The sequence below is a fragment of the Metarhizium album genome, assembly GCF_000804445.1.
Source record: "Metarhizium album ARSEF 1941 chromosome Unknown scaffold_4, whole genome shotgun sequence".
NCBI classification, from domain to species: Eukaryota; Fungi; Ascomycota; class Sordariomycetes; order Hypocreales; family Clavicipitaceae; genus Metarhizium; species Metarhizium album.
This window is the reverse complement of record NW_024467578.1, coordinates 761,226-774,365: the sequence shown is the minus strand read 5'-3', so window position 1 is coordinate 774,365 and position 13,140 is coordinate 761,226. Positions and strand designations below refer to the sequence as shown.

The following is a 13,140-nucleotide window of genomic DNA, read 5'->3' as shown; positions in this document are numbered from 1 at the left end:
GAAAAGAGAGGCCGAGGGACCACCAGGTTTGGCCAGAAGAACGAGAGCAAGACCAGGCCGTCACTTGAAGGAACAATGTCCCTGCCGAGTAACGTTATATTATCTTTGCTTTTCTCGCAAGCAAGCGGTGTACCAACAGAGGTTGGGACGGACGTAAGGACGGGGCGGACGGAAACGATGGAAAAGAGAGGGCATGTGTGTGTGCCTCTGTTGACGTCGAAAAAGCGGTTGGGACGGAAGGGTTTATACGTCGACGAACAAGCCCAGAAGCACCGCGTCTTGTCCATCCTGTCCATCCGCCTCCGTGCGATAGGCTGCGCAGAACAGGATGACCAAGCCCCAAATCATGCATGGTATCATTCGAGGCGGCCAGCCTCCCCGACGGCGGCATGGGGGAAACACAGACGCCAGCACAACCGAGCAGTTCCTCGTTGCTCCCGATGCGTCCACACGCTTTCCGTTCCTGCTCAGACAAGGTATAAGGCGCAAATACGAACAGACCGTCTCCATTTCGTCTTCCTTTGGAGGCGGGGGGTGTGGGAGGGGTGGGAGGGAGGCCGACTGTGAAGCTCGGCACGAGAGACATTCGAGCCAGCTCGAGCTCGGCATACAGGCGGCCGCCGGCCACCCCGTCGTGCACTGTGATGCGTCTTGATCAGGACGGGCGGCAGAGCAAAGGTGCTGAGACGGAACCATTTCCCCCCGTAACGAGAGCCAAAAAGAGCAAGGACGAGAAGAGGCAAGGGTGTAAGAACCTGTCTGGTGTCGTGGTGTTTGGAGGGGTGGGAAAGGAAAAAAATGGCCAAGAAGTGTCGCCCTCGAGCTGCACGTGCTTCTTTTTTTTTAATTCTTATTCTAATTATTTCCCCCCCAATCGTTTGAAACAAAAGTCCGAGCAACCTTAAACCCGCTACCCGTTTACTCTGTTCACGGACAATGGAATGGCCCTTGTTAGCTTGTTAGGGAGCACGACACTAGACACTGGGTGCTGTCACGTCTTCTGTTCCCTTCACCTCGACTTGTTTATTTTGATGTTATTTCCAGCGTTGCGACAAGCCGGATGGGGGGCCAGGCCGCCACCACCGTCACCATCAACACGACCCCTTGCTGCATGGAGGTCCAGAAGACGTTTGTATGACGCGCAGGGGGGGGAAATACCTGGTCCAAGATGCCCTACGGCAGTGTTCAGCTGCAATCGGCCAGAGGTGCGTGTTGTGTCGTGTCTTCCTGGCATTCACCAGTCATCACCAACCAGCGCCGAGATGCACAGAATGGGAAGCGATCGTCCTGTGTCGGATACTCCCATCCGTGTCCGAGGTTGGTTCCATGTTTTGGGCATGAATCAGCCCTACCTCCACGGAGTGCCTAGCTGCTGGCTGTTCCGCTTGCTTGTTTCCGCAGCTCGTGAGCTCATCAAGCAGCGCCAACGGGCTCCCCAACGGGATCCCTCAACGGGCCTCGCGCCGACACGTCCAAGTAGCTTGGGAAAAAGGAACGAGCCAGACGAAAACTCGGTGCACCGCGCACGTGCCTCGACCCAACCCACAGCCAGGCCGCCAGGCCGCCAGGCCGCCGAGTCATGCTAGAAAGAACAACAATGATATAAACCGGTCAAGTCCGCGATAGGGAGCAGTTCAACCCGATGCCCACGCCTGGACCTAGGCTCTTCGACATGGTTGCTTGCCGGTGGCTGGCCAACAAGGGAACATTGAGCAATGACGCACGCACCAGCCCATTCGTCGAAACAACGAACCCCAACCTAAAATAAGAGAAAAATACTCCGTACTAGAAAAAAAACACGTCTCCGGTCTGCGGGACGCCCGCAACGCCACCCCCCTCCTTCCCGGTCCCGTCCCTGCCGAGAAGAGGGTTGGAGGGCAAGGGATCGGGGCACGGATGGATCGAGGGGGGAGGGGGGGGGCGCGAACAATGGAACAAGGAAACGAAACAACGCCGCCGCATGGCCAAGATCGAGCCGTGCTGGCAAAGACTGCAAAGACAGGAGAAGAAGAGCAAGAGGAAGAGGAAGAAAAAGCAAACCGCCCCATCAATCTGGCTTTGCGCATGTTACGCCACGCATGCATGCATCAGGTAGCCGACCTCGTATTCCGAGCGCTTTCCACCTCCACGGCGGCATGGATGGCTGGATGGGTTGGCCAAGCCAAGACGGTCTTCTCAATTGTTTCACCTTTTTCATCCATCCCGAGGCGCTTTTTGCTGTCCCCTCTCGCTCCTGCTCCTGCTCTCGCACTCACTCTCACGGGGCCCCGCGCGTACGCAGGTGCTTGCTCAACTCGTAGTACCATGACCATGTGAACATGCGGCGGCGTACGGGGTACGGACCGGGCGCAGGCGAGTGATTCTGTTGCAATTTGTATTCTCATCTCTACGTCTACTCTTCAAGGAATAAACCAATGACAGTGGCAATGGTAATGACAGTGACAACGACAACAACATGAATAGTAGCCGCTTCACTCTCACGTCGTGTGTGGGCCCGAATACGTGAATTACAAAGCCACACCCCGTCGAGCGCCTCCTCCATGTTGTCAACGGGGATTTTTTTTTTTTTTTTTTTGCCTTTGGCACCCCATGGGGAGAAGAAACGAGGGGAGGGGGGGACGGAGAGAGAGAGCAGGCAGGCAAACTCTTTCGGGGGGCACGACTTGTACCTCCCTTTTGGATTCACGTGCGGTATTAAGGGAGGCCGAGGACTCCGCAGCCACGTCCCGTGCTCCTCCGTATCAGTCGCCATCACTGACTGCATCAGCAAGCATTGGGCGGGCGGCGTCTGGCGTCTGACAGACCATCGTATGCGGGAGCGTTCCGATCCCGCTCGACTCCACCGCATCGTGGCGCCACAAGACAATCGATCAATCATTCGACTTGCCCGGCCGACGAGCGCATCGTTGACGACGCCGCCGACGACGCCGCCGACGACGACAGACGGCGCGCCATCTGGAGGGAGGCTGGCAACCTGGCGACCTGGCGGCCTGGCACATGTGGCTCGCCCCCATCGACACCACGCATACATGCACGGACTGGGAGCACCGAGTAGCCACCCGCATGCGCAATCATCAATAATGCGCCCGAGCATGCCAAAGACGAATGGTGCTCTACTGCTCTACGGCCCTGCTGCCCTATTGCTGTCCGTATTCTATGCACTCCGTGGTCGGTCGTAACTCGTCAAGCTCTCTCTAGTGAATCCGTTCCCGAGCCCTCGCAAACGCCTGCGAGGCGTCCATCAACAGACTGGCCACCAACAACACCCCGTTGAATACCGCCATCATGTAAAACGGGGCTCCCTTGGACACCGAGTCGAACAACGCTCCCCCAAGCTTTGTTAGAAGCAGGATTGCTGCCCCGCCACACAGCGAGTACACGCCTGCAATAGAACCCTTCAGTCTCACCCGTGACGCAGAGTCCTCGTTGGTGGTCGACATGCCCATCAGTGGCTCTGATTCCGCCGATTCGTCTTGGTCTGGTGCAATTGTCGGCTCGCCTCGCACTGACCAGGGCAGCTCGACTGCAATGACGCCTTGGCCCAGCGAGCCCAAGCTGCAAACTATGGCCCCGATCTGGCTGACGCCAACAAGTGTCACCACCACCAAGATCCACGGCGTTCCCCCCCTCTCGTCCACATTCTTGTACTCTGGGCTCGAGAGCTGCGGCAGAATCAGATATCCAATCATGCCCAAGGCCGTGGCCACAACAATTGGATAGTTCACTCGCCCACCTCGCCCGGATACGTATCCAAAAACTGGAGCGCATACCAGCCCCATCAGCTGTGCCACCCCAGTAAGAATTGACGATAGTACGTAAGCCGCCCGGCACTCCTCCTTCAGCTCCGGCGACGGGTCGTTCGGCGAGCCTTGGCAAAAGCCATTGCTGATGAAAAAGGTGTTGACGTAAAGCGGGATAAAGAGCGAAATGGCCACCGTCGACGCCCTGGCAACAAACCCACCAATATACCCAAGCGCAATTCTAGAGTCCGCAAACCCCAGAAGCACCGAATCCTTCATCAAATGGAGATAGGGAACCACCTTCTGATCGGCGTTAGTAGGCCAAAGCTCCCGAGGTCTCCCCGCCGTGTGTACTGGCACGCATACCTCTTGCTGTCTTCTGTCCACGTCATTCTCTCCCAATCTCGCATAGGCGTCTCGTTGGGAGATTCCAAACAAATTCATCCACCCTTTGCCCTCCTCACCCTTCAAGTTCCGGAGACCCATAAAAACAAAGGCCGCAGCAACCAACGACACAGCACCAACAACGTAGAAGCTATATGATACTGCCTGACCGGGTGTTACGCCATCGACGTCTCCAAACCTTGCGGGTAGCGGCAGAAACAAAGAGAGCGCAACAAGCGCGCCGCATCCTGTAAATAATCCCACCAAGCCAGCCAGGGCTGACGGTTTCGCAAACCTGCCCACTGCATCCTGTTGTTGACAAGAGGTACGCGAGTCGTTCGACAATGACCTAGTATAACGTTCCGGAGTAATGGTAGCTTCCGATTCCACAGAAATTGCAAGGCTCAATCGCTGGTTGGGCTTGTATCTGGACGGAGTCCTACCATCGCTCACATCCTCCTCATCCGTCAATGACGGCAAAATAGCCGTAACCATGGTCGCCCTACAGTTCCGCAGATAGCCAAGGTTAGCATGGATCCAAACGAAACAAGAAGAGAGTCGTCTTGGCTCGGTCCATTGTTCTCCGACACAGGCGACCATGGGATGCCAGGGGAGGGCGTCGAACTTACGCGGCCGAGGCCCCTACCGCGAACAAGATCCGCGCAAGCAACAGTTGCGGGTAGACATTTTTCGCCTGGACAAACAACACCAGCGCGAGTCCGATGATTGCGTACCCCATCACGGCAACCCAACGGACTCCAAGTCGGTCTGATATCAGACCCCATGTCGGGCATGCCACCAGGGCAACGATCTCGTCGGCGAAGCCCAACGTGCCCACGACATCGCCGACGTTCTTCTTCTGGCCGATGAGATCGGTAACGACAAACGATAAGGAGCTGTTGAGAAAGACGAGAAAGGCTATGGAAAAGAGCGAGATGCCGAGGAGGTACGTGACGGCTTGCACGGTGGTTGTCGATGGTGCAAACGGCAAATACCGGGCTATCATGGCCATGATTCAAAAGGCTCTTTGTGGATAACCTCTAGTCGGGAGGCAGTGAGAAGAATCACATGGCGTGGGTGGGAAGGGGGGAAGAATGATGTTGCTGGATGGAAAGTGGTGTGGGAGGGCGGCCAAGTCTGCGAAGATGATTCTGACGCGCTGATGAGTGCTCAGAACATTGTTTGGACGAGCCAATTCTCCACAGGGCTGGTGCGCCGTAGTTCCGTACTGCGGAGCTCCCAGCTCCGCACACTTTATGATTAGTTATGTAATCCATGCACCTGGACCTGCGGTCTCCGCGGCTCAAGTTCCGTTCGAATCGTGCATCGACTCAACGGTGCTCGGGTTGGTTTCCAGCCTCGAGTTGGCCAGCATCTCCAAGAGCTGTCCGACCTGCCGCCAAACAGTCGGTATGGATTTCTGAGCACCGCAGACCGACAGACAGCGAACTGCAACATGTCACAGCCTCACCAGAACGCGATGTCCCTCGACGCGCTGTAGCAAATCAATCACTGTACAGAACAGGCGGAGACCCATCCTCTATCTAGACAACCGTTGTCGTCAAGCGTTCCATGTTCGAACTCCCTTAAACACCTGCCTTGTTCCTAATTGATGATATTCCTGAACTCCTAACAAGCCGACTCCTTCGAAACCGCTTCCACCAAACAAACACCCCTCCCCCCGTTCGAGCTACCTCATCCGTCACAAACAGGAAGTCTAGTCCAGCCTACCAGGCCCAAAGCACCTTGTGATGAAGAGTCCTCGCGCCCAATCGCTCAAACTCAAAGGGAGTGATCCACGAGTCGTTCGTCGAAAGCTTGGCAAATACACTGGCACCCTTCCAAGCGACGACTTGCTCATCCATGTCCCTGGCACTTCGGCTTACCAAAATTCTGTCATACAAATCTGGTCGTCGGGCCTTGATCTTCTCCTCCAAGACCACCGTGAATTGCGGAATCTTTGAACCACCGCCAATAACCATGATGCTGCCCAACAAGTCACGAAGTTTCTTATCATCGCCTTTGGCTGCGTTTTGAATACTGGTTAGAATTGCAATGTCCAGAGGGGCCATTGGAAGGACACCGTCTCTTTCGACAGCAACGTCGCTCGCGCTCCGTGCACTGGACCCCACAAACATGCCAGAGGGCGCTTGTGAGTACTGAGACGGCTGCCCGGGAACAGGTGTACCTGTTGCGCGGGAGCCATTCAGAGCAGGACTGTCTGCGTTCAAAGCATCTTTTCCAGCTCCAAATATGTAAGGGGCTGGGGTTCCATTTCCCTCGGGAGCTGGAGAACCGGCATGAGAGCCAGCCGGCGTGCCATTTACTCCGTTTTCCCCCCGGACAAGAAAATTGAATGGTTGAGATCGTTCTTTGCTAGGAGTCGAAACATCCGGCTGTGACTGGGACTGTGGTGGACCGTTTGTAGCCGACATGATGGAGGGTTTGACCAAGGCCAAGATGGCAAGCTGGGCTGCGGGGGCTGGATCGTCCGGGATGTCGACGTCGTATGCGTTATATGAGCGCTCGACAAGTTTCCGGCGTCCTCGAAGCTTGGCGCTATTATCGAATATTGAGGGGTCAAACACCCCCATCGCCGACAGAATGACTTCATCATACGTCTTGAAGGTATATTTGCGAGTCGACTGGTTGGGGGCGCGAACGTGGAAGTTATAAAGCTGCACAGAAATATCGGCTTGAGACATGGTGCAGTGTTTGATTTTCAGTTCCTCGGCCAGCAGAAAGTCGTACCGTCTTTGAAGATTGATATCCTGGTAGGGAAAGTTGTCGTAGAGCATCATCTTGATGAAAGTCTCAGTAATGTCGTACCCGCCGTACTTCATGTTGATTCTAGAGTCTTCGATGCAGAGACCATCCTCAACGCAAGTGACTGACGTCTTCTGTGCACCAACGTCTACCACACAGGCTTGGGTATAGCCAGCACCAAAAGTAGCCGCTATACCCTCCTGGACAAAGCAAACCTTGTTAAACTCGAACCAAGTCATGCAAGACCGCAGGATTTGCTCGACGTATTTCTTGTCGTAGAGATCAGGGATCACAAACACACAGCTGTACTGTTGCCACTCGCTGTTGGTAGTCAAGCCAAGTTCTTGGCGAAGCGCTTTGTCGAGTAACGTCTCAAAATCATCGTACAGGTGCTCCTGGCTAGAGTACTCCTCCTCGTTCCACCATCCATGGCGCAAGGGCCACCAAAGTTTGAACTTGGGATCGGAGTCATCGGGCACACGGAGGGCATCGTTTCCAATAAAGCATGAGGCTAGCGAATTGGGGTCTTTGAGAGTCTTGACGTCTGTCCACTCTATCTCCAAGGGGTCGTTATGCTTCTCGATGATTTCTGGCTCTGTGCGACGGTTAAAAGTTTGCACTAATTCTTTAGAATTCGGCAAAACTTTTCTCTTGTTGGCGCGCATCTCAGACTTCAAGTCGCTGCACATTTTTGCATACTTTTTGGACCACTCTTCGCCGTATTGCTGATCAGTCGTCTTGGCCTCAAACTGGCGGCGTGGCAGGGCCTCGTACATCTCGGCCTCTGTTTGGGGAAACTTGGTTGCCAATGTGGTGGGAATCGTTCTGGGGAGGGCATCGCTGGCGAAACCTATCCGAAGGTTCTGGCTGCCAGGGTGGATGACAATGATTCGCGACGGATCAACACCACCGGATGGTGTCGCCGCGCCATCTTCCTCGGTCAGGTCGGGAACAGGCAGAGGCAGTTCGCCATTTTCAGGCTTCGACAGGAGGCGATCGCGATCTCTGGCGCCCTGGACAAGTCGGTCGCGGGTTGCATCGTTTTGAAGGCGTAGAGCTAGAACTTGATCATCCCGCTTCATGTAGTCACTAATTGTTGTCAGCACCGGCTCTTTCCCGATCATGGCACCCCAGTCAGACTCACGTATAGTAATTCTTTTGGTTGATTGGGGCGACATCCGGCCAGGTTGTGAGTTTCATGCCATTATCAGTTCTCTCCAACCCTTGGAGAAAGCGTTAGTTGGCTTATCTTCGCAAGGACAGGCAGCATGCTGCTTTGACAAGGGACTTACCCTCCCTCAGGAGAACTCGCTCGGACACCTTGCCAACCATTCTGAAAAATTTGACCCTGCCGAGGCAGATCAACCAGTTGGTAGGGTGAAATTGATGTGATGAAGAGGCAGTCGCGATCGAGTGGCCGCGAATTCGCACTTGAACACTCGCCGCCGCTGTCGCAACTTGACGGCACAGTCAGGTGGGCCGGCCTTGGCCAAGTGAGAGCGTTGTGCCCCGGTCAATCATTTGTCCGGCCATCGACAGACATATCAGGCTAGCTGCTCTTCGCAAAATGCAGCCAGACTTCACACCGTATACTAGGGGATAAGTCTATCCTGACAGATAATCGTCGTCGAAGAGTCTGCCCCTCTAGGCATGGGATCTCACTATGCAAGTCGTCAATATCGCCTGAGAAACCAAGTGCAATGGTTACTTACTTGGACAGGCTACCCAACATCACGACAGCCACTGTACACTCGTCTGCAAAACCCCACATTTAGAAGACATCGACGTGAACATGTTTCCTCCCAACGGGGCATATCATCCTTTTTTCATCTTGATGGTGCATATACTTAATCAGCCTTTGACAGCCGTTTCTCTCGAGAGCAGGTCATTGAGCGAAAAGACACCGTTTGGCTCCGAATATGTTCAGCTCGATTTCGTCTCTATCAATCAGCTACCTTTAGCGAAATACCTCGAGAATGGCATTGAATTCAGCTATGCGGACTTCTGCCATCAAACTTCCCACCACGGGCTTTTTCGTAATCTTTCATGTGGCCAGACGTTTACTCATGCCAGTGGTGTCCACTACTGTTCGCATCAACGAGCCACACTAGCGGTATTCCTGCCGGATTGTGCATCCCTAGCCGACCTGACGAGTGAGAATGTTCAATTTATCGCCCAATATCTTAGTTCGAACGGATTTTCATACTTCTTTGCCCTTTTCCAGCCATATGTATTGTTCAAGGTAGATCAAAACCGCCTTTATTAGCGACGAATATCACATAGTTTGCTCACAGCGAAAAAGACGGCCACAATTCTTATTTTCGTGAACGATTCCAATATACCGGACCAAGCTCCGGAAAGGCAAGTTTCTGTCTTGGCCGGCATATCATCGATTGCGTTGTTACCCACCGGTATAACAATGCTGACCGTCAGTAGATTCGAGGATACTGATCTCATGTTTGTCCGATACGGTGTATGTGCCAAAACTCTGTCTCAAATTCATGCTTGATTAGTATGTCCCCGCGTTAATTTGTTCACAGCCGTGCCAACCGCGTCCCGACTTAGTCGATGCCTCGGAAGGCAGCTACACAGATAAACTACCTGCTTGGTCCGTATGTTTTTCACGTCCGGAAGGATTTCAAATGAAGTCTTCTCGATGCTCCATATGCTGCAATGTCAGAGCTCTGGTGGGTTCGCGTTTCCGTAGAATGACGAATCCCGTTGGAAATGGAAGGCACTTCATTGGCTTCGGTCTAGAGATGCACCAGCTAATGGATGGAGATCGATCATGGAGCATGATCCAGTAATGATTGGTGAAAAGCAGCAGTCGAATTCGTCGAAGGGTTCACCATACGAAAGTAATGCCAAGATGAGTATACGCATCCACGGACGAAGTTGAGTAATTTGGGGTTTTTCTTCTGACCAAGTTACTGCTTTAGTCGGCCTACCCTAAAGCTTCGCCAACACCGAGCTGTCAGCTTATGATGGAGTAGATGAGCGCGAGGATGAGATATGGTAGTCGCAAAGATCTCTCAGACACGAACCCCGCCGACAATTCGAATATGATGGCGGGAAGGTGGTCGGCGTTGGATGCGGCAAATGCTTGAGTGAGCGAACTGGTTGGTCAACGACGCGCCCGCTTGCTACGGTTCCTGTGTCAAAGCCAGGGTTACTCATCCATGTAGTATCGGACAGTCCGTTAATAGATGACTGACCTCCTTCATTGGTCCAATTCGGCCGCCTTGATACAATGTGCTGCTATTTTTGTGTACTCGAGGTGATCGATTTTGCAGCTGCATGTAACTCTCTGTAGCTACGAGAAAGAGCTTAGCTAGACCTTGCCCGTCACGAACCAACGACAGTCCGAATCACACATGTTGATTTCTGCTCATGCCAGGGCGTCACCTCAAGGTCTTTGAGCTTACTCGTTCCCCCCCCCCCCCCCGATGGCAAAAGCCAATGCTCAATACCCGCGTGTGTGCGCGCCTTCCCCGTTGGCCGGGGGGGGGGCCCTGACGTCACACGCTCTAGTGACGCTGCCACTTCCGAGTGAGCCCGAGTGGCGTGAAATCTACACCCAAGCTACCAGACATACACTCGTCAAGTTTCGACCTCGCCACCGCAACGCCTGGTGGAAAAGTCGTCCCGACTCATCCATCCATCGATCGACACAACGCTCCGATCTGGGCTCGATGCTGATTCCCTTTTCTTCCTTACTCACACCACTGCCAAGGTAACACAACCACGCAACCTCAGTTCAACGCACAGCGCCCTTGCGTCTGCACCTGCAACCTCAACTCGGCTGATTTCCTCCAACCGGCAGCCGCAACAGAGGAAAAGCCCGGGAGACCAAAGCCAGCTGTACCAATATACCGCTGGAAGATATTTCCCTCCGTCCCAGCCAGCATGGTTCCAATCCCAGTATATAGCTCTAGCCCCATTAACGCTGCCAAAGCAACGGGTGTGACTCCCAAGACGGCCAGCCCTGGAGATGCGAACAAAGGTGGCCACGCGCAGCTGGAACCCTCCCGAGCTAGCGGCGAACAAGCGCACTCGCCAGCTCAACCTGGAGCTGGGCCGATGCTGCCCAAGGCGACCGGTGCATCACAACCTGGAGGTGTCCATGTCCCGGCTACGCCCACACGAACCCCCTCAGTAGGTAGCAACCCTCCTCCACCGCAACCTGGTGCTGTTCCTGTCCCCCCAGGTGGTGGTAGTGGAACGCGAAGCGGCATTCCTCCTCCGCCAAGGGCTGGTGAATCAGTTCAGAATCACCAGTCGCCACCAGTGACGACTATGCCTCCACCGATGGCATATCAACCGCCTCGAGCACATCTCCCTGCCCAAGCACCATCATCGACTACTTCGACAGTAGGACCACCTCTCTCCGGACCAGCCGGTATCTCGGCACGTCTACAGGGAGACTATCCGGCGACAGGCTTGTCTATGCCGGCAGGAGGCTACCATCAAGATGTCAATGCAGCCGGGTACAACAGCTATCAAAGTGCAGAACGAGCGTACGAAGACGACCATGAGGCGAGCGTCTGGGACACGGCAAAGAAGTGGGCGGCCTCTGCAGGAGAGTCTCTGGCGGCAGCAGAGAACGAGATGTGGAAGAGAATCAACAAGGAATGAATTGGGAGCCACAACCTGACCGTGGCACAAATGGATGAGTGGTGTAGGCGACGGCCAAGCAGGAGTGCACAGCCGACTCTCCAGTGCCTCTCATCCTAACAGAGCTTCCTTCTGGCGCAAGCGATTATGAAGAGGGGGCCGAAAGTCGGCGGACCTGGGCATGCTAACTACCGGGTGCGACGGAGATGTTGAACAAGACTTTTATGAAGTATGTATTGAAAACAATTTGGAAAAAACACAAGGGCAAGGCCGGTATCTAGGACGCTAGTTTCGGTGGGACCAAGAAGGCCTCTTGACCATCCAGGTGGAGAAAAGGTCGTGGAAGACGAGGCAGATCAAACACCGCAGCGTTGTATGAGGAGAGGCGAGGCGCCGTCCAATCCACAGAGAGGCCAGGACACGAAGCCATTGTGGAGTATAAGCAGCCTGTTTTATCACCACGGAAAAAGCCCTGTCTCGGGAAGATGGTGTGCCGAAAATGGGATTCCCGGGTTGGAATCCGCAACGAGGCATTTGGACGGAATACATTTCGACGTTGTTGGGTAGAATAAGCATATCTTGTTGGTATGATTTGTCTGCGAAAAGACACCGTTGCATGGAAGTCAATACGAAAATGGTAACAAGGGGAACTGCTTTCTCGTATTCCACCTGTGCCGACTGGACATGTCTCGTGGCGCCGTTCATTCAGAGAGTCGGAATGATGCGGATGCGGCATTGCAACCCTCCGGCGCTCCGGCGTGCTCCAAGGAAGAGAATAACCCTGTGCATCTTGTGCATGAATCGCTCCACAAGCCGGACTTGTCAGTGTCAGTGTCATCCGAAGCGACCGGCTTTGACAAGTCTCGCTGCTCGTTAGCATCAACTATTACCTACCTGGCTACGGAGTACGGAGTAGTCGGTTGATACACGGAGCAGGTTTTGTAAAGATGTTCGCCATCGAGCACCGCCACTAATACGATCCAGCAATATCATGGCAAGGCCGCCCGTTTCCCCATCTGCACGATGCATGAATACCGATCAGTGGCCCTGGACGCGGTCATGAACGACAGATTTGGGTTTGTCAAAGAGGAGGAGGACTGACTGACTTGTGAGCCGCCCCTCGGTTCCCCCCCTTTCCCGCAAAATTGAATCGCAAAGAGAGAGGCACATGCATGATGGGCAAAATGGCATGACGAGGAGAAGCTTGTTTGAAGACGGCCTGGGATGGGATGCCATGGGATGCCTGGCGGCGGACAGGGATTTGCGCCGCGCCCCTGTTTCGTCGATCCCGAAGATAGCATTGCGCGTATGCATGTGGTCCTTGTTACGGATGGACTAGTATTAGCCCTATTCTGTTTCTTCTTTACTTTTTTTGGGCTCTGTTCGCACTCGAGATGGTTTTTAGTCGTGCGTGTTTCTGGTAAACAGAAACAGAGGGGGTGCGATGTTGTGTGAGGACCTGTTTTTTCTTCTTCGTTCTTTCGTTGTCTTCCCTTGCGAAGGGAAAAGAGGGGAATTCGGCGAGGCGCGAAGCGAGATTCTCGACGATGGAAGCGAGATGTTTTGTCCATGTCTGGGGCCGAGGGACTGGGGAAATACCGTGCTATCAGTGTCCTTTTTTTTTTTTTTTTTTCCC

The 13,140-nt window shown here is 54.1% G+C and overlaps 3 protein-coding genes across 3 annotated transcripts; 1 reads left to right on the top strand and 2 right to left on the bottom strand.

Moving 5' to 3' along the window:
- Window positions 1-3,194: 3,194 nt before the first annotated feature.
- MAM_02508 (Major facilitator superfamily domain, general substrate transporter) lies at window positions 3,195-5,136 on the bottom strand (the record flags this gene model as incomplete). Its single annotated transcript, XM_040821307.1, has 3 exons — window positions 3,195-4,043; window positions 4,107-4,626; window positions 4,754-5,136. 3 exons carry the CDS (start codon window positions 5,134-5,136, stop codon window positions 3,195-3,197), a joined length of 1,752 nt encoding a protein of 583 aa, XP_040680721.1.
- A 715-nt stretch (window positions 5,137-5,851) lies between these two features.
- On the bottom strand, window positions 5,852-8,222 carry MAM_02507 (Actin-like protein; the record flags this gene model as incomplete). Its single annotated transcript, XM_040821306.1, has 3 exons — window positions 5,852-7,979; window positions 8,035-8,113; window positions 8,183-8,222. 3 exons carry the CDS (start codon window positions 8,220-8,222, stop codon window positions 5,852-5,854), a joined length of 2,247 nt encoding a protein of 748 aa, XP_040680720.1.
- A 2,574-nt stretch (window positions 8,223-10,796) lies between these two features.
- Window positions 10,797-11,525, top strand: MAM_02506 (uncharacterized protein; the record flags this gene model as incomplete). The annotated part of the gene is made up of 1 exon (XM_040821305.1): window positions 10,797-11,525. One exon carries the CDS (start codon window positions 10,797-10,799, stop codon window positions 11,523-11,525), a length of 729 nt encoding a protein of 242 aa, XP_040680719.1.
- Between the last annotated feature and the right edge of the window lie 1,615 nt (window positions 11,526-13,140).